Raw genomic sequence first — 26,386 nt, 5'->3', positions numbered from 1 at the left:
ATATGAAATCTGGCAACACTTGAAATACTTTCTATGACTTTCATTTCAATCAACGTCAAAAGTCTCATTATTAAGTTTTACTACTTATTCGTAGATTTATCCTCATCATAAATTCTACGTTTTGGTGCTCCTGGATATAGGATCTTATACCCAGTATGGACGGGAATGACAATTTAAAATGTTTTCCATATTTTATTCTTTCGATATTTTATATTTTATACCCGTTTGTGTTTGGCTAAAAATATTTTCGCGCCAAAATAACTATGTTGGTGTAAAAAATCCGAGTAGTTCCGAACAGTAGTCAACAAAAGTCACGTGATGAAGCCCGGAGTTGTCAAGTAAAGTTACTCTCCCACCTAGAAAGGTGTCCAAGTAAATGGTAATGTGTCGGAGATAGAGACCAGGTTTACACAGATTCTAAAGTGATCTGGATTACACAATCAAATGATTAGTTACAGGGATATGCTCGTAGTTTGTGTCTAGACCGGATTTACCCGCCGAGCTAGCCGTGCCGACGGGCACCTGTGTTGGTGGTACCCATGTGTTTATGTGAGTAGTAGCCACAGTATGATCACCAGGCCAGCTAGAATATCGGACGTACTTAATCACCAATTGGTACTATCATCTCGTTAGCTGTTCACAATGATTGATTTAATTCATCAGTTGATTAATTACACGTGTTAATTTATAGTGCTTGTTATGTGTGGCGATATGGGATTGTTGTGCTATGTGGAAATGAATTGAATTGAGTTTGGAGAGGTGGTTGGCACCACACAGCTTTGCTGCACATATTTTAAAGTTATTTACAATCACAATCCCTGGTATTGAATAGACCACAGGAGTATTGTGTATATCACGAGTGGCCAAGGGGAAGTGAGATTGTGACAATTGTGAAAATATGTATAATTAGTTTATTGGTTAGTTTTCTTGGGAATCTGGAAACCCTCATTGCCACTAGCAGAGACATATATAGAGAGTTCTATGGATAGAGTTCTATATATGTCTCTGCCCCTAGCTTGTCTATTTACTGTACAGTGGTGTCAACCCCAAAGTCTCCTCTGACCATACACTAGACATAGTCCGAACGATTCTGACTGTCTATATTAATCCAGTTTGATATAGACTGTAGATAGATAAAGTATTTAAAAGCTGAGAGAAAGAAATAATCATTCAGACAACCTCAAATCCAAACATTAAAAATGCCTGGTTGACATCTATTTGAACTGGGAATATGCTTGCCAAGTTCTCAGAGTTTCCACTGATAACATTAAACAACATCCTGATGACAAACTGATAATATTAAACAACATCCTGATGACAAACTGATAATATTAAACAACATCCTGATGACAAACTGATAACATTAAACAACATCCTGATGACAAACTGATAACATTAAACAACATCCTGATGACAAACTGATAATATTAAACAACATCCTGATGACAAACTGATAATATTAAACAACATCCTGATGACAAACTGATAACATTAAACAACATCCTGATGACAAACTGATAATATTAAACAACATCCTGATGACAAACTGATAACATTAAACAACATCCTGATGACAAACTGATAACATAAATCTACATATTTTAGGCTGATCTTGTTTTGTTTCAAAGTTTTGGTGTTAATCAATGTTGAAATTTACACTCCAAACGTGTGAGTCTACTTCCCAAATTGGGAGGGTTGCATGGTAAACATGTTGGTGTAGGGTCAAAGGAAACTTGAGCTCCCCTCCTGCACCTTCCATAGGCGGGGTCGGATGACACAGCTGGTAACACACTTGTCTTTCTCCTAGGTGGCTTGGGTTTCTTTCTTCTAAATATAAGGGTGTGACAAAAGTTACCGGGTGACACCTTCCGGATCACGTGGGTTTACCTATAAGTCGCTTCGCACGCTTCCCTCCGGGCCAACAAAAATGATCAATAGAATTTGATGTAACTTGTTTTACAATTGTTGAAAAATGAATGAAGTTTATCATTTACATTTTCCATATTTTCCACTACTTGGACGCTGTCTGGTCATTAAAATCCAGATTTCTGTCATTGACAGTGATGTTATGAACCGCTACTGTTTGGAAGTTATATCTGAAACATGATGTAGGAACTAAACCCTTAAGATATGACTTTTAACTAATTCAGCAACAATTTTGCCAGAAAGTTCATCACAGAACTACGTTTTTAACTGAGTATTATCGTCGGTGATAGAGGATACATTTTTCCAATGGGGACGTTGTTCTACTTGCAGTTTTCTTTGGTTGCCATTGTACATGTGTCAAGCTTTTATTCCTTGATAACACCCTAAGTTAATTAAGTGTAGGATTGGTGGACTACCATGGTTGGTTTAGACCCATAAAGACAATATTTAAATCAAAAGATGTGATATTTCTGGAGAGTTTGGACTTCGAACAAGTATTTTATATTTGATACTGGCAAGGGTCATTAGATATTCTAACTTATCATAATAAACTTTATAATTAATTAAGTTAATAAAAACACATACAAGTACAAGTAAGCAATACAAATTATAATAGTGAAGAATAAAATATAATTAAACTTCAAATTAAGTTCCTTGTAGATCCAGGGAGGTAATATTTTTAAATAAATGTACTCGGGTTACAATGCACTAAAATAAGCTTGCAGTCCTTGAATAACGAATTCCAAATCTGTATTACAGCTGGTGTGTGAAGTAGAGTGTGGTTGTATTAGAAGTATGCCAAACATTGGCCAGCAGACGTTCAAATCCGATATTCTCTGATTATAAAAATTCTGTTGACAATCTGACAATAGACAATATCGGAGGGATTTAGGTGGATAATGAATTGAGCATTGTCTGAGGCGTACACTGTGTAAACCCACCGTTTGGCTGTGGGTGGATGGTAATTTGATACACAGCAGAATCCAGTGTAAAGAAATGAGTTTGACTAGCACAATATGTACTGTATATTATATATACCATGATAGCACACATATATAATTGTTTAGCAGCCAAATTTTTTGTAGACTGGCCCCCTGTCTCTAGAATATTAAAATTATCAATAAAATTGATCTTCCTGATTTTGGTCCCTAGGATATCCCTAGGATTAAGATGGTGACAGATGGAAATGGAAATATCTAGATAATTGGTTACAAGTGCAGTAGTAGGAGTTAAATTTGAAGTTTGATATTTAGCAATACCAGAAGTCAAATCACCCTTTTCTTGAAATCTGAAGTTTCAAAATAGATAGAACTATTCCCTTCAAAACAACAGAGAGTCCAAACTTATTGTGAGGAGTCCATCCTCATTGTTGGGGAGTCCAAACTTATTGTGAGGCGTCCATCCTCATTATTGGGGAGTCTAAACTTATTGTGAGGCATCCATCCTCATTGTTGGGGAGTCCAAACTTATTGTGAGGCGTCCATCCTCATTGTTGGGGAGTCCAAACTTATTGTGAGGCGTCCATCCTCATTGTTGGGGAGTCCAAACTTATTGTGAGGCGTCCATCCTCATTGTTGGGGAGTCCAAACTTATTGTGAGGCGTCCATCCTCATTGTTGGGGTGTCCAAACTTATTGTGAGGCATCCATCCTCATTGTTGGGGAGTCCAAACTTATTGTGAGGCGTCCATCCTCATTGTTGGGGAGTCCAAACTTATTGTGAGTCCATCCTCATTGTTGGGGAGTCTAAATTTCAAACTTATTGATGGGAGAGCAAACTTATTTTGAGGAGCCGATTAAAGTTATTGTGGGAAGTCCAAACTTATTGTGGGGAAGTCCAAACTTATTGCAGGGTTTCAAAACTTTTTGTTGGGAGTACTTGTCTAGACTTATTGCTAGGAGTTCAAACTTATTGTGGGAAGTTCAAACTTATTGTGAGGGAGTCCAAACATATTGTGAGGAAGTCCAAACTTTTGTGGAGGAGTCCAAACTTATTGTTCGGAGTGAAAACTTATAATAGGGAGTCCATAATTCTTGTGAGGAGTCCAAACATATTGTGGGGAAGTCCAAACTTATTGTGGTGAGTCCAAATGTATTGTGAGAGAGACAAAATCTATCATGGGAAAGTCCAAACTTATTGTGGGGTGGCCACACTTCTTGTGAGGAGTCCAAACTTATTGTTGGGAGTCCAAACTTGTTGTGAGGGAGTCCAGGCTTATTGTTCAAATGGGGAGTCCAAACTTACTGTGGGAGAGTTCAATCATATTGTTGGAAGCCCTTATAAAATGTACCTTACAGTTTATTGAAAATTGTGGTAGAATGTACCTCATGATGTACATATTGAAAATAGGATAGAATCGATCTTGGTCTAATATGGATTACGTATTACTGAAAGACCAGATACAAGGGGCCATATTGTCTTCTACAAGGCCTGATACAAGGGGCCAGACGGTCTTCTACAAGTCCTGATGTAATGGGCCAGACGGTCTTCTACATGTCCTGATCATACAAGAGGCCATATTGTCTTCTTCAAGTCCTGATACAAGGGGCCATATTGTCTTCTACAAGTCCTGATACAAGGGGCCATATTGTCTTCTTCAAGTCCTGATACAAGGGGCCATATTGTCTTCTACAAGTCCTGATACAAGGGGCCATATTGTCTTCTACAAGTCCTGATACAAGGGGCCATATTGTCTTCTACAAGTCCTGATACAAGGGGCCATATTGTCTTCTACAAGTCCTGATACAAGGGGCCATATTGTCTTCTACAAGTCCTGATGTAATGGGCCAGACGGTCTTCTACAAGTCCTGATACAAGGGGCCATATGGTCTTCTTCAAGTCCTGATACAAGGGGCCATATTGTCTTCTACATGTCCTGATGCAAGGGACCATATTGCCTTTTACAAGTCCTGATACAAGGGGCCATATTGTCTTCTACAAGTCTGATGTAAGGGGATATATTGTCTTCTACATGTCCTGATGTAATGGGCCAGACGGTCTTCTACATGTCCTGATGCAAGGGACCATATTGCCTTTTACAAGCCCTTAAAGCTATTGTAGGTGAGTGATGACTAGATTTTACTGAAGGTAAATCAAGCTGGACCAGTAATGCTCACTGGATGTCCAGAAAATATTCATTGTAGGATGTGTACATGTGTAAAGTTAAACTGAATTTATTCAAGGGCGTGTTTCATGGCTGCTATATATATGTGACAGGGCGATGGATTAGGTGTCAAGTAGGGTTTTCTAGGAACTTAGCTAGGGCCTCAACAGTTTCACCATAGAAAAAGGTGAGAGGTCAATGTCTACTGGGTGTATAAGAACTGTGGGAACATTTGATGGTTACTTAAAACTGAAGTTAAATAGCTTGTATTGTACCCTGTATTAATATAAGGTTGACCTCCCATCTCATAAGACTTTGTTACTTTGTAGTATGTGTACATGTGTAGATTAGCAGATTGCTATATATATATTACATATGTATGAAAAACTTTGATCAGAGGCTTATTGTAAGTAATATGCTTATCAATATTAATGCATCAATTAAATGTATATCGGGGTTCATGGTCAATCTCATCGTTTATGGAAAACTGATTTTCAGATGTTCGTATTTTATATACATGTAAATAGATTCCTTCTACTTCCAAAACTCAGAGTATATACGTATGTGATTTACAATGTACATAATGTATGTGATTTACAATGTACATAATGTATGTGATTTACACTGTACATAATGTATGTGATTTACACTGTACATAATGTATGTGACCTACAATGTACATAATGTATGTGATTTACACTACATAATGTATGTGATTTACAATGTACATAATGTATGTAATTTACAATGTACATAATGTATGTGATTTACACTGTACATAATGTATGTGACTTACAATGTACATAATTTATGTGACTTACAATGTACATAATGTATGTGATTTACAATGTACATAATGTATGTGATTTATACTGTACATAATGTATGTGATTTATACTGTACATAATGTATGTGATTTATACTGTACATAATGTATGTGATTTACAATGTACATAATGTATGTGATTTACAATGTACATAATGTATGTGATTTACACTGTACATAATGTATGTGATTTACACTGTACATAATGTATGTGATTTACACTGTAAATAATGTATGTGACCTACAATGTACATAATGTATGTGATTTACAATGTACATAATGTATGTGATTTACACTGTACATAATGTATGTGATTTACACTGTACATAATGTATGTGACTTACACTGTACATAATGTATGTGATTTACACTGTACATAATGTATGTGATTTACACTGTACATAATGTATGTGATTTACAATGTACATAATGTATGTAATTTACAATGTACATAATGTATGTGATTTACACTGTACATAATGTATGTGATTTACACTGTACATAATGTATGTGATTTACAATGTACATAATGTATGTGACTTACAAAAAAAATTAATGTACATAATGTATGTGATTTACAATGAACATAATGTATGTGATTTACAATGTACATAATGTATGTGATTTACAATGTACATAATGTATGTGATTTACAATGTAAATAATGTATGTGATTTACAATGTAAATAATGTATGTGATTTACAATGTACATAATGTATGTGATTTACAATGTACATAATGTATGTGATTTACAATGTAAATATATGATTTACAATGTAAATATATGATTTACAATGTACATAATGTATGTGATTTACAATGTAAATAATGTATGTGATTTACAATGTACATAATGTATGTTATTTACAATGTAAATAATGTATGATTTACAATGTACATAATGTATGTGATTTACACTGTACATAATGTATGTGATTTACACTGTACATAATGTATGTGATTTACACTGCACATAATGTATGTATTTTACAATGTACATAATGCATATTGATAAATGTTGAACATATTTAACTGTCATGAATCAACATTTCTATTATATTTTCAATGCAGCATATTTACCTAACTGTATGTATATATTTTGTATATTAATGTGTACCAGCTAAGTAACTCCATTATTTGGATCAAGAACTCTTGCTCAATACTTATAAAATTCATAAATTAATGAAAAAAAAACCCACAAAAAATAAAGTAATCTGATCTATGTACATGAACAGGTTAAGTTTTCCTCTGATAGAGTAAATCTGGGTACAAACACAATGATCACCAATAGGAAAATAACTCTGTAGTTAGAATCATTTAAACTTTTTGGAAATGTACAATATTTTTGACAATCTTTTGCACCATTTTATGAAAGAATAGTCAAAGTTTAAACATATGTCTCTCAAGCTATAGTCACACCAGATCGTACGATTTCTGAATCGTGCGATTGGGGGCGATTTGGCCGAGCTACGACCGATCGGCAATGTTTGTTGCGATGTCTATTCGCGATCGCATATTGCGATTGGTCCTACGACTGGTGGTAGGTCATCGTACGATTGGTGGTGCGCTTGGTCGCGCAATGACTTACGATTGCAGAAGATTGATCGCAAGATCAATCGTAGGCAATCGAAGGCAATCGTAGGCAATCGTGCGATGAGTGGTGCGATGAGTGACCAATCACACGATCAGTCGTGGCAACCTGCGACTGCTCGCACGATCAGTCGTGGCAACCTGCGACTGCTCACACCATCACCCAGTACCCAGTACTGTCGCCTTCTCGCTCGTCGTTGGTTTCGACGCAGTAGAAGTGCTGCGGCAGCCACTGCACCCAGTTGTTGTTGCTGATGCTGCAGTAACAACATTGCTTGTATATCCGCCATTTTGTTACCTGTACCCAGGAAAGTGGTTTGCGAGGTAAAGACTGGTGGTGCGACCGATCGTAAGGTCGTGCAAACACTCCGGACAGGTCGTGACTGATCGTACGACCAATTGTGAGGTCGTACGATCGGTGGTACCACCAATCGTAGAGTGGCACGACCAGTAGCACGACCAATTTGTGACTACTTGGCCCCCGATCATGCATGACTGGTCCTGCGTTCATGTGCGACTGGTGGTACGACCGTTCTGCGACCACTTGCGATTTAGAATCGCAGGTCAGAAGTTTTGAACATGACCATCGACCTTGCTGCGACTGATTTTGCGTGTGCGATCACCCACGACCACTGCGACTAGTCGTGCGCTCATGCTACGATTTCCCTGCGATTCCGATTTTCTTCGGTCGCAACTAGGTCGTAACCTGGTCGTAGGTCCGGTGTGACTGGGGCTTAAAAGTTTGAATACAGAAATAAATGCTATCAATAGATTTTATATCCTTACAAACACTTCATCTGGATTGCAGTTATAAAAATAACATTCTACTAAATCATGATGGTAAGTTATGAAGGGGCTTTAATAAAATGTAATATGATTTTGTTACAGGTGTCTGTAACTTGATGGATTAGTGTTTACATGTACTGTGGAATTATGGGTACTCTAGTGATGCAGACCGAGCTGGGAACACTGGAGACGGGACTCAAGGATCTTAAAAGGTCACGTGTAAGTATGAAAACTTACCGTAATATTATTCAAATCAAAACAGTATCCAAAGTTAAAAATCAAAACAGTACCCAAAGTTAAAAACCAAAATCATAAGTACCCAAAAAGTCAATAATCATAATTATATAAGTACCCTACAAAACATTTATGTACATTCTGAAAATTCACCAATTAAATCACAAGACTTTTCTTGATTTTTGATCATGAACTGTTGGAGTTTTGACTTACCAATAGCATTAGCAGGTACCTAGTTGTGTTATATAGGGTACACAATGACAAATATAGGCTAAACATCCTCGCTTTTTTTGTTGTTTTGTGCCAAGTTGAGATTTTGGAGATGGTGTTATGTTAATTCTTTAAGTTACAATGGCTTTACAATGATTAAAATCCTTTTACAGCAATCAACATTAAATTATCCCAGCTGTTAAGTCGGAATCTTTGTGATTGGTCGGCTGCAACCCTTTGTTAAATCCTTCGTTATTGATAGCTTTAGATTAACACTCAGATAAAAAATAAACAAAAGATCAATAAATAAAACCTATGTTCTTTACAATCACAATCCTTAAAAGTTAAGCGTTGTGTAGGTAAGAAATCAGATTTCCAGTTTAAAGGTACATGTATATAAGGTCAGTCCAGATCTTGTTGACACTGTTCCAAAGTTATTCTTATACTGCTAATATAAATGGTACAGAATGTGAACAAGATGAGAGTCAGGTGTCATCCCAAAAACCGCCTCTCTTGTTTAAAGTCACTAGTACAAGATGAGGGTCAGGTGTCATCCAAAAAACCGCCTCTCTTGTTTAAAGTCACTAGTACAAGATGAGGGTCAGGTGTCGTCCCCAAACAGCCTCCCTTGTTTAAAGATGGGAGTCGGGTGTCGTCCCAAAACAGCCTCCCTTGTTTGAAGATGGGAGTTGGGTGTCATCCCAAAACAGTCTCTCTTGTTTAAATTCACTAGCACAAGATGTAGGTCAGGTGTCGTCCCAAAACAGCCTCTTGTTTAAATTCACTAGTACAAGATGGGAGTCGGGTGTCATCCCAAAACAGCCTCTCTTGTTTAAATTCACTAGCACAAGATGTAGGTCAGGTGTCGTCCCAAAACAGCCTCTTGTTTAAAGTCACTAGTACAAGATGTAGGTCAGGTGTCGTCCCAAAACAGCCTCTTGTTTAAAGTCACTAGTACAAGATGTAGGTCAGGTGTCGTCCAAAAACAGCCTCTCTTGTTTAAAGTCACTAGTACAAGATGTAGGTCAGGTGTCGTCCAAAAACAGCCTCTCTTGTTTAAAGTCACTAGTACAAGATGAGAGTCAGGTGTCGTCCCAAAACAGCCTCCCTTGTTTAATGTCACTAGTACAAGATGTAGGTCAGGTGTCGTCCCAAAACAGCCTCCCTTGTTTAAAGTCACTAGTACAAGATGAGAGTCAGGTGTCGTCCCAAAACAGCCTCCCTTGTTTAAAGTCACTAGTACAAGATGTAGGTCAGGTGACGTCCCAAAACAGCCTCTCTTGATTAATGTCAGCAGTACAAGATGAGAGTCAGGTGTCGTCCCAAAACAGCCTCCCTTGTTTAATGTCACTAGTACAAGATGAGAGTCAGGTGTCGTCCCAAAACAGCCTCTCTTGTTTAATGTCACTAGTACAAGATGTAGGTCAGGTGTCGTCCCAAAACAGCCTCCCTTGTTTAATGTCACTAGTACAAGATGAGAGTCAGGTGTCGTCCCAAAACAGCCTCTCTTGTTTAATGTCACTAGTACAAGATGTAGGTCAGGTGTCGTCCCAAAACAGCCTCCCTTGTTTAATGTCACTAGTACAAGATGAGAGTCAGGTGTCGTCCCAAAACAGCCTCTCTTGTTTAATGTCACTAGTACAAGATGTAGGTCAGGTGTCGTCCCAAAACAGCCTCCCTTGTTTAATGTCACTAGTACAAGATGAGAGTCAGGTGTCGTCCCAAAACAGCCTCTCTTGTTTAATGTCACTAGTACAAGATGTAGGTCAGGTGTCGTCCCAAAACAGCCTCCCTTGTTTAATGTCACTAGTACAAGATGAGAGTCAGGTGTCGTCCCAAAACAGCCTCCCTTGTTTAATGTCACCAGTACAAGATGAGAGTCAATTGCAATTGTTGCCCAAAACAGCTAGCCTGTCTTCTTTAAATTCAAATTCACTAAAATTCACAATATTCTATTATTCATTTTAAACATTGTGTAAAGTATAAACTTTAAACATATACTTATTGTATATATATAAGTATATTCGGCAGCTGTAAAATAATACATATTTTGAACTTAACGATATACCAGTACCTGTTCTAATTAGTAAAACAATTATAGCTATTGCATGTACACCTTTTGTCTTTTTACCCTATATACAAATTGCTTATTACAGGTGTATATATAAAGAGGGTTTAAATTACTTTTTAGAGTTTAAAATAATATAGATATGTTATATTTGATAATTCTTTGAAGATATGAAAACATTCAAAACACAGTTGCAATCTTTTGAATTATTGTTTATAGTTTTTTTAGGTATTGTAGGTATTGTTTAAGGTTAAAACAGTATTGACTGAACACACAAACAATGAGGTTTAAGATTCTAAGTTTAAGACAAGAATCAGGGTAAGCAAATCACAATTATCACAGTCTTTTTCATCAAAGAGGAATTTATGTAAGTTTAAAGAGTCCTGAAGCCAGAGGAACAGACTGATTATACAGATATACCTTACCACTTACACAATGATGATACGAGGGTTCCAGTAAAAATTACTTGTTTTGATTTCACTTCAACATCATCAGTGTGTTTATGGAATGCTAATTAGACTTGACCAGTTGTCTGTCCTAAAACCATATTGATATTATGATCATGGTTATACCTTGGTTAAAATCTGGATCTATGTATGAAGTCATTGAGCTTCACTACTGGGCACCAGTGACTTACGTATGTTGAAATGCCCTCGACCTTACAGCTACTGTAGCTAGAGGATTTAGATAAACAACAATCTAGGCATTTAATACAAAAGGTGACAAAAGTTCTAACTTGACCTAGAATCTAAATGCTTGTGTTCAGATAAACTTAATTCTGGCATCTTTTCAAAAATCTGTTCAAAGCTGATTGTACTGATTTGCACTTTGCTGAATATTTCAGGCAGTCCATTAACTTGTATCCATGTCTAGATCTGTAATGATATAGTCCAATATTGTAGATATATAGAGTGGACCTGTCACACAGAAACAACCTGTCACAACCTGTCACACAGATACCACCTGTCATACAGATACAACCTGTCACACAGATACAACCTGTCACACACATACAACCTGTCACACAGACACAACCTGTCACACAGGTACCACCTGTCACACAGGTACAACCTGTCACACAGATACAACCTGTCACACAGGTACCACCTGTCACACAGGTACAACCTGTCGCACAGATACAACCTGTCACAACCTGTCACACAGATACAACCTGTCACAACCTGTCACAACCTGTCACAACCTGTCACACAGATACCACCTATCAGACAGATACAACCTGTCACAAAGGTACAACCTGTCATACAGATACAACCTGTCACACAGATACAACCTGTCACACACATACAACCTGTCACACAGATACAACCTGTCACACATACAGGTACAACCTGTCACACAGATACAACCTGTCACACAGGTACCACCTGTCACACAGGTACAACCTGTCACACAGATACAACCTGTCACACAGGTACAACCTGTCACACAGATACAACCTGTCACACAGATACAACCTGTCACACAGATACAACCTGTCACAACCTATCAAACAGATACAACCTGTCACAAAGGTACAACCTGTCACACAGATACAACCTGTCACACACATACAACCTGTCACACAGATACAACCTGTCACACAGATACAACCTGTCACACAGATACAACCTATCACACAGGTACAACCTGTCACAACCTGTCACACATATACAACCTGTCACACAGATACAACCTGTCACACTGGTACCACCTGTCACACTGGTACAACCTGTCACACAGGTACAACCTGTCACACAGATACAACCTGTCACACACATACAACCTGTCACACAGATACAACCTGTCACAACCTGTCACAACCTGTCACACAGATACAACCTGTCACACAGATACAACCTGTCACACAGATACAACCTGTCACACAGATACAACATGTCACACAGGTACAACCTGTCACACAGGTACAACCTGTCACACAGATACCACCTGTCACACAGGTACAAACTGTCACACACGTACAACCTGTCACACAGATACAACCTGTCACATAGACACAACCTGTCACACAGATACAACCTGTCACACAGGTACAACCTGTCACACAGGTACCACCTGTCACACAGATACAACCTGTCACAACCTGTCACACAGATACCACCTGTCTCACAGGTACAACCTGTCACACACATACAACCTGTCACACAGACACAACCTGTCACACAGATACAACCTGTCACACAGATACAACCTGTCACACAGGTACAACCTGTCACACACGTACAACCTGTCACACAGACACAACCTGTCACACAGATACAACCTGTCACACAGATACAACCTGTCACACAGGTACAACCTGTCACACAGAAACAACCTGTAACACAGAAACAACCTGTCACACAGATACCACCTGTCACACAGATACAACCTGTCACACAGATATGACCTGTCACACAGGTACAACCTGTCACACATGTACAACCTGTCACACAGGTACAACCCACACAGGTACAACCTGTCACACAGATACAACCTGTCACACTGATACAACCTGTCACACAGATACAACCTGTCACACTGATACAACCTGTCACACAGGTACAACCTGTCACACAGATATAAGCTGTCACACAGATACAACCTGTCACACAGGTACAACCTGTCACACACATACAACCTGTCACACAGATATAACCTGTCACACAGATACAACCTGTCACACAGATACCACCTGTCACATAAATACAACCTGTCACACATATACAACCTGTCACACAGATACAACCTGTCACACAGATACAACATGTCACACAGGTACAACCTGTCACACAGGTACAACCTGTCACACAGATACCACCTGTCACACAGGTACAACCTGTCACATAGACACAACCTGTCACACAGATACAACATGTCACACAGGTACAACCTGTCACACAGATACCACCTGTCACACAGGTACAACCTGTCACACAGAAACAACCCGTCACACAGATACAACCTGTCACACAGATACAACCTGTCACACAGGTACAACCTGTCACATAGGTACAACCTGTCACAGGTACAACCTGTCACACTGATACAACCTGTCACACAGATACAACCTGTCACATAGGTATAACCTGTCACAGGTACAACCTGTCACAACCTGTCACACAGATACAACCTGTCACACAGATACAACCTGTCACACAGATACAACCTGTCACATAGGTACAACCTGTCACAACCTGTCACACAGAAACAACCTGTCACAACAACCTGTCACACAGGTACAACCTGTCACACAGGTACAACCTGTCACACAGGTACCACCTGTCACATAGATACAACCTGTCACACAGGTACAACCTGTCACATAGATACAACCTGTCACACAGATACCACCTGTCACACAGGTACAACCTGTCACACAAATATAACCTGTCACACCGGTACAACCTGTCACACAGAAACAACCCGTCACACAGATACAACCTGTCACACAGATACAACCTGTCACACAGATACCACCTGTCACACAGGTACAACCTGTCACACAGATACCACCTGTCACATAGATACAACCTGTCACACAGGTACAACCTGTCACACAGATACAACCTGTCACACAGGTACAACCTGTCACACAGATACCACCTGTCACACAGGTACAACCTGTCACACACATACAACCTGTCACACTGATACAACCTGTCACACAAATATAACCTGTCACACCGGTACAACCTGTCACATAGATACAACCTGTCACACAGATACCACCTGTCACACAGGTACAACCTGTCACACAGATACCACCTGTCACACAGGTACAACCTGTCACACAGGTACAACCTGTCACACAGGTACCACCTGTCACACAGATACCACCTGTCACACAGGTACCACCTGTCACACAGATACAACCTGTCACACAGGTACAACCTGTCACACAGATACAACCTGTCACACAGATACAACCTGTCACACAGGTACAAACTGTCACACAGATACCACCTGTCACACAGATACAACCTGTCACACAGATACAACCTGTCACACAGATACAACCTGTCACACAGGTACAACCTGTCACACAGATACCACCTGTCACACAGGTACAACCTGTCACACAGGTACAACCTGTCACACAGGTACCACCTGTCACACAGATACCACCTGTCACACAGGTACCACCTGTCACACAGATACAACCTGTCACACAGGTACAACCTGTCACACAGATACAACCTGTCACACAGATACAACCTGTCACACAGGTACAACCTGTCACACAGATACCACCTGTCACACAGATACAACCTGTCACACAGATACAACCTGTCACACAGGTACAACCTGTCACACAGATACAACCTGTCACACAGATACAACCTGTCACACAAATACAATGTACACAGATACAACCTGTCACACAGATACAACTTGTCACACACATACAACCTGTCACACAGATACAACCTGTCACACAGATACAACCTGTCACACAGATACAACCTGTCACATAAATACAACCTGTCACACAGATACAAATTGTAGAGGAAATTTGTTTACATTGATCTAACTATATAATTCCAAAAGTCCTGAAGTATTATACGTTTAAGTTGATTTGTTGTCGCATAGTTTGGAAATTGACGGGGATTCATGGTACATTCAGAATAATTAATGAGTGTTAAACGGGGGAAGGTTCTACAAAATACAGTCTACAAGTGTGTGAAATTAAATTTGCTAGGTGACAGAACCCTCTACCTTTATAGGCCTGGTGAGAAACTGCCGTCTGAACTGTAGAGGATTATTTGATCAGTATTGTGATAGACTAACAATAATAGGCTATACAGTATTAGAATCTGATCAATGTGTATACAGCTGTCGTAATGTCCACCATGGATGGTGTTATATAACCAAAACTTTGTGTTCTTGTACCTATGGGAAGCCTTCAACCAAAACGGCAGTGTTAAGACTAACAATTTTTAAAGTTGACTTCAATGTTTAAATTCAGTGTGCCATGCATATTGATGTCCTTCCTGTTTTAGTCAATGTAATAAATTAGACAAAAATAGAACTTTTCTCAGTATAAAAGGTTTTGTTTGTATTGTTAATGCCCTATCAACAGCTATTGTCATTTATGGACTGTATAGTGCTGCCTCACTGAAGCATACTGCCAAAGACAACCAGCAGAACATGTACACCCCACCAGCCCACCTGGTCACTTTATCCTGACAATGGGCAAAGCAGACGACCAACTCCCAAAAAAGCTCAGTGCTAAGCAGGAGTAACAAGTACCATTTCTATAGACTTTTTGATCAGGACAGAACCCAAAGCCTTTCTCAAAGGGGCACGCTCAACTAAAGGCCAGGGGACAGAACCCAAAGCCTTCCTCACAGGGGAATACTCAACTAAAGGCCAGGGGACAGAACCCAAAGCCTTCCTCACAGGGGAATACTCAACTAAAGGCCAGGGGACAGAACCCAAAGCCTTTCTCACAGGGGAACACTAAACTAAAGGCCAGGGGACAGAACCCAAAGTCTTTCTCACAGGGGAATACTCAACTAAAGGCCAGGGGACAGACCCCAAAGCCTTTCTCACAGGGGAACACTAAACTAAAGGCCAGGGGACAGAACCCAAAGCCTTTCTCACAGGGGAACACTTAACTAAAGGCCAGGGGACAGAACCCAAAGCCTTTCTCAAAGGGAAACACTCAACTAAAGGCCAGGGGACAGAACCCAAAGCCTTTCTCACAGGGAAACACTCAACTAAAGGCCAGGGGACAGAACCCAAAGCCTTTCTCACAGGGGAATACTTAACTAAAGGTCAGGGGACAGAACCCAAAGCCTTTCTCACAGGGGAATACTTAACTAAAGGCCAGGGGACAGAACCCAAAGCCTTTCTCACAGGGGAACACTAAACTAAAGGCCAGGGGACAGAACCCAAAGCCTTCATCACAGGGGAACACTTAACTAAACACCAGGGGACGGAACCCAAAGCCTTCATCACAGGGGAACACTTAACTAAAGGCCAGGGGACAGAACCCAAAGCCTTTCTCACAGGGGAACACTAAACTAAAGGCCAGGGGACAGAACCCAAAGCCTTTCTCAAAGGGGAATACTCAACTGAAGGCCAGGGGACAGAACCCAAAGCCTTCATCACAGGGGAATACTCAACTAAAGGCCAGGGGACAGAACCCAAAGCCTTTCTCACAGGGGAACACTCAACTAAAGGCCAGGGGACAGAACCCAAAGCCTTTCTCAAAGGGAAACACTCAACTAAAGGCCAGGGGACAGAACCCAAAGCCTTTCTCACAGGGAAACACTCAACTAAAGGCCAGGGGACAGAACCCAAAGCCTTTCTCACAGGGGAATACTTAACTAAAGGTCAGGGGACAGAACCCAAAGCCTTTCTCACAGGGGAATACTTAACTAAAGGCCAGGGGACAGAACCCAAAGTCTTTCTCACAGGGGAACACTAAACTAAAGGCCAGGGGACAGAACCCAAAGCCTTCATCACAGGGGAACACTTAACTAAACACCAGGGGACGGAACCCAAAGCCTTCATCACAGGGGAACACTTAACTAAAGGCCAGGGGACAGAACCCAAAGCCTTTCTCACAGGGGAACACTAAACTAAAGGCCAGGGGACAGAACCCAAAGCCTTTCTCAAAGGGGAATACTCAACTGAAGGCCAGGGGACAGAACCCAAAGCCTTCATCACAGGGGAATACTCAACTAAAGGCCAGGGGACAGAACCCAAAGCCTTTCTCACAGGGGAACACTCAACTAAAGGCCAGGGGACAGAACCCAAAGCCTTTCTCAAAGGGGAATACTCAACTAAAGGCCAGGGGACAGAACCCAAAGCCTTCCTCACAGGGGAACACTTAACTAAAGGCCAGGGGACAGAACCCAAAGCCTTTCTCACAGGGGAACACTTAACTAAAGGCCAGGGGTCAGAACCCAAAGCCTTCTTCACAGGGGAACACTCAACTAAAGGCCAGGGGTCAGAACCCAAAGCCTTTCTCACAGGGGTGAACACTCAACTAAAGGCCAGGGGACAGAACCCAAAGCCTTTCTCACAGGGGAATACTCAACTAAAGGCCAGGGGACAGAACCCAAAGTCTTTCTCAAAGGGGCACGCTCAACTAAAGGTCAGGGGACAGAACCCAAAGCCTTTCTCACAGAGGAACACCTAACTAAAGGTCAGGGGACAGGACCCAAAGCCAAACACTCAACTAAAGGCCAGGGGACAGAACCCAAAGCCTTTCTCAAAGGGGCACGCTCAACTAAAGGTCAGGGGACAGAACCCAAAGCCTTTCTCACAGGGGAACACTTAACTGAAGGTCAGGGGACAGAACCCAAAGCCTTTCCCACAGGAGAACACCCAGCTTAAGGTCAGGGGACAGAACCCAAAGCCTTTCTCACAGGGGAACACTATACTAAAGGCCAGGGGACAGAACCCAAAGCCTTTCTCACAGGAGAACACCCAGCTTAAGGTCAGGGGACAGAACCCAAAGCCTTTCTCACAGGGGAACACTTAACTAAAGGCCAGGGGACAGAACCCAAAACCTTTCTCAAAGAGAAACCCTCAACTAGATGTTTGACAGTATTAGCTGAGACATTAATAGGAAAGAGAATGTTCTGTAAAAAGAATAGACAAGATAAGTTCCCAAATTTAGTCAGATCTTATAGGATTCATGCAATTAGGGCAGCAGATACAATTCTGACACTCTACCTGCAGTCAATTAGTTCGTTACAAATATATTCATCCCTTTCAAAGAATACTTCAAAAGTGTATATATATTAAGAGCTAATTTGCCAGAAAATTGATGATACATATCTGCATATAACAAAACTTCATTTTGATGCAGTTAAACAAAGCACAGATTATACAGTTTCTTTCTGTATTGTTACATGACATGAATATGGTATTACAAGAATGATCAATAACAGAAATAGATATCTTGTTTGAACAATTTGGACAGCTTTTGCCATGGTGCTGGATCTATCTTTTGTCAATATTTTGTTTATAATACTTCTTGTCTAGAATGCTTAAATGGATTTTGACCATATTTGGTTTGAAACATCCTTGAGTTGAATAGACTCTGGTACAAACTCGGACCTGCCAGTGGGACTGTGAGATAGACAGGGCCCAATACAGGAATTAGAGATCTAAAAATGAAATGTTTCTGGTTGATGGAAAGGATTTTCATCAAATCTGGTTGGTAGAATATAGAAACATTTTACTACCATAGGGCAGAGGCTAGCTAGGGGTTCAAAGTGGAACTTCTAGTCTGGTGTCGTGATCAATACCAAGTATTATAGTTCAGACTGACAACAGTAATATACAGCCTAACAGAATGTTTAAATATATGTAAATCAGATTGTAAGTTATGTAAAGTTCTCATTCAAATATGTATAAATCTGAAGTCTGTATATCGATCACTTTTCAAAAAGTTACACACCAAACCAAAAACCTTTTACCATATTCCTTCTGTGACCGTAATGATTCTAAATTAAAATATCAATATTTGTTGAATAGTGTTTTATTTAGCTTGCATTTGTAAGTATTAGAAGTTTGTTCTTAATCACATTCAATATATGCTATAGAAATTCTCTGTACATTTATCATGTTGATATAGAAATCAATATTTGAATTTTGACTGATTGTATTTGATGATAAAGGCAGTCCTTGCTATTTAAGAGCTAAATACATAAACTATGAGCCCTGTCGCCAACAAGATATACACATCACATTACAGCTGTCATATGTATGTAAACATCTATATAAAACAGATAAAAGCTTTGACCACTATGACCCGGAATCTTGCCATACAATGTATGACTCTCCATTAAACATTACAAAGGTTACGACTTTTAATCAATTACCAAAAATTTCTCTCAGTTTTTAGTATGATTGGTATCACAGTAATTACAAAGTAATTATCAGAGCAAACATTAAATGTGATGGGCGATAAGTTCCAAAATATCAGTGTACCAATTGAACATTTTACAGGTAATTGACTTAATTAAAATATTGTAATTTGTTGGCTTTACTTAATTTCTTACCTTGGATTTTATTTGAACTTTATTATATTTCATAAATTCTAACTAATACATGTATATTGTTGAAAAAAGTGATTTAGATTATATTCCTCATTTTTTATCAAGCTAAAAACATTTAAGTGATCAGTGATGCAATATATTGTACATGCTACACCCGTAAGTCTCTGTACATTTTTTCCTGTTCAGACATTTATCATGTTTATATCAAACACGATTACTTTGACAGTATTATGGGGGTTTTCTTTAACAAGGTACTTTGATCTCCTATATACACTAATCAAATATGTATATTATATTGGTCTGCAGTAGTAGGTATTAGGTAGCACACCAGTCCTTATAAAACTGCTCGGTATCAAAGGTTTTGGATATATGTACTTGAAAAGATCAATACATGTTAAATTAAAAAGAAACCAGACGAAAAAGGAAAGGCATGAATATGATAAAAAAGGAAATTTGATCTGATGTAAGGATAGCTTTACATAGATTGTGGGTATAGATTATAACAGTTTAATCTCTGTTACCTGAATGATAACAAGTATTACAGGGAATGGATCACAGCATTGACACACAACAAAATATACAACATTGACACACAACAAAATATACAACAACATTGACACACAACAAAATATACAACATTGACACACAACAAAATATACAACAACATTGACACACAGCAAAATATACAACATTGACACAACAAAATATACAATATTGACACACAACAAAATATACAACAACATTGACATACAGCAAAATATACAACAACATTGACACACAACAAAATATACAACATTGACACACAACAAAATATACAACAACATTGACACACAACAAAATATACAACATTGACACAACAAAATATACAATATTGACACACAACAAAATATACAACAACATTGACATACAACAAAATATACAACAACATTGACACACAACAAAATATACAACAACATTGACACACAACAAAATATACAACATTGACACAACAAAATATACAATATTGACACACCATAAATAATACAACATCATTGACATACAACAAAATATACAACAACGTTGACATACAACAAAATATACAACATTGACACACAACAAAATATACAACAACATTGACACACAATAAATAATACAACAACATTGACATACAACAAAATATACAACATTGCATTTGACACACAACAAAATATACAACAACATTGACATACAACAAAATATACAACATTGACACACAACAAAATATACAACACCATTAACGCACAACAAAATATACAACAGCATTGACACACAACAAAATATACAACATTGACACACAATAAAATATACAACAGCACTGACACAACAAAATATACAACAACATTGACACACAGCAAAATATACAACAACATTGACATAAAACAAAATATACAACAACATTGACACACAACAAAATATACAACACCATTGACACACAACAAAATATACAACAGCATTGACACACAACAAAATATACAACATTGACACACAATAAAATATACAACAGCATTAACACACAACAAAATATACAACAACATTGACATACAACAAAATATACAACAACATTGACATACAACAAAATATACAACAACATTGACATACAACAAAATATACAACATTGACACACAACAAAATATACAACAGCATTGACACACAACAAAATATACAACAGCATTGATACACAACAAAATATACAACAGCATTGAAATACAACAAAATATACAACAACATTGACATACAACAAAATATACAACAACATTAATGCACAACAAAATATACAACAGCATTGACACACCATAAATAATACAGCAACATTGACACACAACAAAATATACAACATTGACATACAACAAAATATACAACAACATTGACATACAGCAAAATATACAACAACATTGACATACAACAAAATATACAACATTGACACACAACAAAATATACAACAGCATTGACACACAACAAAATATACAACAGCATTGATACACAACAAAATATACAACAGCATTGAAATACAACAAAATATACAACAACATTGACATACAACAAAATATACAACAACATTGATACACAACAAAATATACAACAACATTGACATACAACAAAATATACAACAACACTGACATACAACAAAATATACAACAACATTGACACACAGCAAAATATACAACAACAATAACACACAACAAAATATACAACAACATTGACACACAACAAAATATACAACAACATTGACACACAACAAAATATACAACAACATTGACACACAACAAAATATACAACATTGACACACAACAAAATATACAACATTGACACACAACAAAATATACAACAACATTGACACACAATAAATAATACAACAATATCAACACACATGGGCAGCAATTATTTTTAATTTTGAAGAAAACATGAAGTTATATAAAATATGAATCACTCTTGTTGGCCTTGACGGAAGTGTCCAGTGTTTCTCACTGCATGTCCAGACTTCTTAGGGAGGTAACTGAAGTTCACAGAGGAAACCTATATGGTGTCAGGCAGATGATGTAGACCCAACACCCTTTCATAATGTAAAATTCATCATTATGTAGAAACATTTATCTTGTTCATAATGGAGTTGGTAGTCAAGGTCCAACGTAAAGGTCAGTTCTTTATGATTATTCTACTTGTATCTTGTATATTGCAGCTGATGGGAGTCCAGGAGTTCAAGGACATGTATGGGGCCATAGAGGAGCACCATCGTGACCTCAAATTGGCCCACCTGACTGGGAAGGCTCGTGACCTCCTGTAAGTTATAAAATCAGCCTTTCTTAAACAAATTGTGGTTTCTATAGAGTGACATATCTCTGTAAGATGGCTTGTCCATATTTATAAACCACCTGATTGTAAGGCAATGAACTTTTGCTCATCTGCTTGAAGGTCAAGTGAGCTTTAGCCCCAGTCTGACACTCATCCAGTCTCACAATTTTTGTTCAGGTGACTTCTTTTCAGGAAGGTCAGGTTGTAGGTCATGATATTTGGTTTTCTGGAATACAATCTCAGGAAGTTTGTTAAAAAAAAGACACATTCTAGGTCACAGATTTCATAGTTATAGCATATTTTTTTCATATTAACCTAGAGACCTACTCTTGATATTGGACTAAAATGCTTCTGTGATAACAGTCAACATACAGTTTGCAAAAAGAAATTACTTTGACCAATATTTAAGGTCATAACCCACAAATGATTGAAACCAGATTAGTATTAGGTGAAAAATTAAGGTTTTTAGTAGGAATACCACGCCCCGTTCCTGACTACACTACGACCAGTAGGAATACCACGCCCCGATCCTGACTACACCACGACCAGTAGGAATACCAGGCCCCGATCCTGACTACACTACGACCAGTAGGAATACCAGGCCCCGATCCTGACTACACTATGACCAGTAGGAATACCAGGCCCTGATCCTGACTACACCACGACCAGTAGGAATACCAGGCCCCGATCCTGACTACACTACGACCAGTAGGAATACCAGACCCCCGATCCTGACTACACTACGACCAGTAGCACTACCAGGCCCCGATCCTGACTACACTACGACCAGTAGGAATACCAGGCCCCGATCCTGACTACACTACGACCAGTAGGAATACCAGGCCCCGATCCTGACTACACTACGACCAGTAGGAATACCAGGCCCCGATCCTGACTACACTACGACTAGTAGGAATACCAGGCCCCGATCCTGACTACACTACGACCAGTAGGAATACCAGGCCCCGATCCTGACTACACCACGACCAGTAGGAATACCAGGTCCCGATCCTGACTTCACTACGACCAGTAGGAATACCAGACCCCGATCCTGACTACACTACGACCAGTAGGAATACCAGGCCCCGATCCTGACTACACTACAACCAGTAGGAATACCAGACCCCCCATCCTGACTACACTACGACCAGTAGGAATACCAGGCCCCGATCCTGACTACACTACGACCAGTAGGAATACCAGGCCCCGATCCTGACTACACTACGACCAGTAGGAATACCAGGCCCCGATCCTGACTACACTACGACCAGTAGGAATACCAGGCCCCGATCCTGACTACACTACGACCAGTAGGAATACCAGGCCCTGATCCTGACTACACCACGACCAGTAGGAATACCAGACCCCCGATCCTGACTACACTACGACCAGTAGGAATACCACACCCCGATCCTGACTACACTACGACCAGTAGGAATACCAGGCCCCGATCCTGACTACACTACGACCAGTAGGAATACCAGGCCCCGATCCTGACTACACTACGACCAGTAGGAATACCAGGCCCTGATCCTGACTACACTACGACCAGTAGGAATATTACCACTGCCGTATTGATCATCCTGACAAATCCTACTTTGGATATCACCTGTGATTTAATTCTCTTCATTTACACTACTTATCTCACCACCTGACATATACAGGGGGCACTGGGTTTTCTTCTGCTTAGATTGGTCTGCTTGATCTTAAATGTAATGTTAGTCAATAGTCGGACAGAAGTACTAGTGGGCCGCCATACAGATAATGTATTCTGGTTATGATTATTTTTAACTAGTTTAATGTAGATAAAAGGCTTTCATAAATAATTATTTTTGGAATTTTATTTTCAAAATATATCTAGTTATTTAATTTTATGTATATGTCATATTTTAAATTTTCAATAAATGTTTGAGATAAGCTGACGTGACTTGCACAGATCTGGCACCCCGCAGGTGTGATTCTGTATACATTGATAAGGTTGTTTGAGAAGGGATATGTACAACTTGGTATTATCCACAAGGGTGTTTAATATCCTTCAACCCCTCATTTCAAACTTGATCTAATTCCTTTTCACTTACCTGGAACAGTCTATTGCCTCCTGTAGTGGTGTTGACATTAAATATTTTTGCCACTACCATCAACAATCAATTTCTCATTTGTTACACCTTCAAATTTATGTACAATCTTTGGCAGTTAATTAATTTAAAAAGAAATTGAAGTATAAAAAAAAGAATGAAAATTTAACAATACATATTTATTTTCCCAATATATATTTTAAGGAATTGTAAATTTATCAGCATACTCAGATTCTCTGTCTCTGTTGATCAACACTATGATAAAGATACATTATTGTATCCCTCAGCAACACAGACATTGATCAGTGAATTTTAGCTCCTCCACTTTGTCAGTGGTGGGTGATTTAATATCTTTTGATTATTTTTATTGATTTATGTACAATAATTGCAAAGATCTGTTTGACGGAGGTACATAAAATACTCGTATATACCTAGTGTCAGGACAGGCCTTGCTAGCATTTAACAACAAGACGTACATCCATTAAATGAGGAGGCAAATATCTCAAACACGTTGCCCCCCTCCCACCAAGCCTTCTCCAGTATTCCAGTCTCCAATATTCGTAAAGAATGAATTTTTTCTAGATTTCAGAGTAGACATGGTTTAACTGTTTATTATGTTGTATGATTTAGTCTCAATTAATATTGTATGTCTAGAGTGACGTGTGGATAAATGACAAAGTTTTTATCTTTGTTTTTTTCTGTTTTAGTGAAAAGGCTGCGAGAGATACCAAGTTTTATCATGTCCTGGTCAAAATGTTATCAGAAGTAAAACAGTAAGTGTTGGTCGTCCCGATGTAAATCCTTTATACAGGGATACTGTGTCCCCACCAATGTACTGTATACAGGGATACTGTGTCCCCACCAATGTAAATTTACTGTATACAGGGATACTGTGTCCCCACCAATGTAAATTTACTGTATACAGGGATACTGTGTCCCCACCAATGTACTGTATACAGGGATACTGTGTCCCCACCAATGTACTGTATACAGGGATACTGTGTCCCCACCAATGTACTGTATACAGGGATACTGTGTCCCCACCAATGTAAATTTACTGTATACAGGGATACTGTGTCCCCACCAATGTACTGTATACAGGGATACTGTGTCCCCACCAATGTACTGTATACAGGGATACTGTGTCCCCACCAATGTACTGTATACAGGGATACTGTATCCCCACCAATGTAAATTTACTGTATACAGGGATACTGTGTCCCCACCAATGTACTGTATACAGAGATACTGTGTCCCCACCAATGTACTGTATACAGAGATACTGTGTCCCCACCAATGTACTGTATACAGGGATACTGTGTCCCCACCAATGTACTGTATACAGGGATACTGTGTCCCCACCAATGTACTGTATACAGGGATACTGTGTCCCCACCAATGTAAATTTACTGTATACAGGGATACTGTGTCCCCACCAATGTACTGTATACAGGGATACTGTGTCCCCACCAATGTACTGTATACAGGGATACTGTGTCCCCACCAATGTACTGTATACAGGGATACTGTGTCCCCACCAATGTACTGTATACAGGGATACTGTATCCCCACCAATGTAAATTTACTGTATACAGGGATACTGTGTCCCCACCAATGTACTGTATACAGGGATACTGTGTCCCCACCAATGTACTGTATACAGGGATACTGTGTCCCCACCAATGTACTGTATACAGGGATACTGTGTCCCCACCAATGTACTGTATACAGGGATACTG

General features: G+C 39.1%; 1 protein-coding gene across 9 annotated transcripts in view; it reads left to right on the top strand.

Annotated features, from left to right (window-relative positions):
• Positions 1 to 324: 324 nt before the first annotated feature.
• Positions 325 to 26,386, top strand: part of LOC117328820 — a 106,277-nt gene continuing 80,215 nt past the window's right edge. For all 9 annotated transcript variants that reach the window (XM_033886388.1, XM_033886391.1, XM_033886386.1 and 6 more), the window contains exons 1-4: positions 325 to 549; positions 8,335 to 8,451; positions 22,460 to 22,560; positions 25,355 to 25,420. In XM_033886388.1, the coding sequence (XP_033742279.1) occupies positions 8,365 to 8,451; positions 22,460 to 22,560; positions 25,355 to 25,420 (254 nt within the window). In that variant the 5' untranslated portion in view covers positions 325 to 549; positions 8,335 to 8,364. The remainder of the gene's footprint in view (positions 550 to 8,334; positions 8,452 to 22,459; positions 22,561 to 25,354; positions 25,421 to 26,386) is intronic.

Source organism: Pecten maximus, chromosome 6 (genome assembly GCF_902652985.1).
Source record: "Pecten maximus chromosome 6, xPecMax1.1, whole genome shotgun sequence".
Classification (NCBI taxonomy): Eukaryota; Metazoa; Mollusca; class Bivalvia; order Pectinida; family Pectinidae; genus Pecten; species Pecten maximus.
This window is presented reverse-complemented; position numbering and strand designations above follow the sequence as displayed.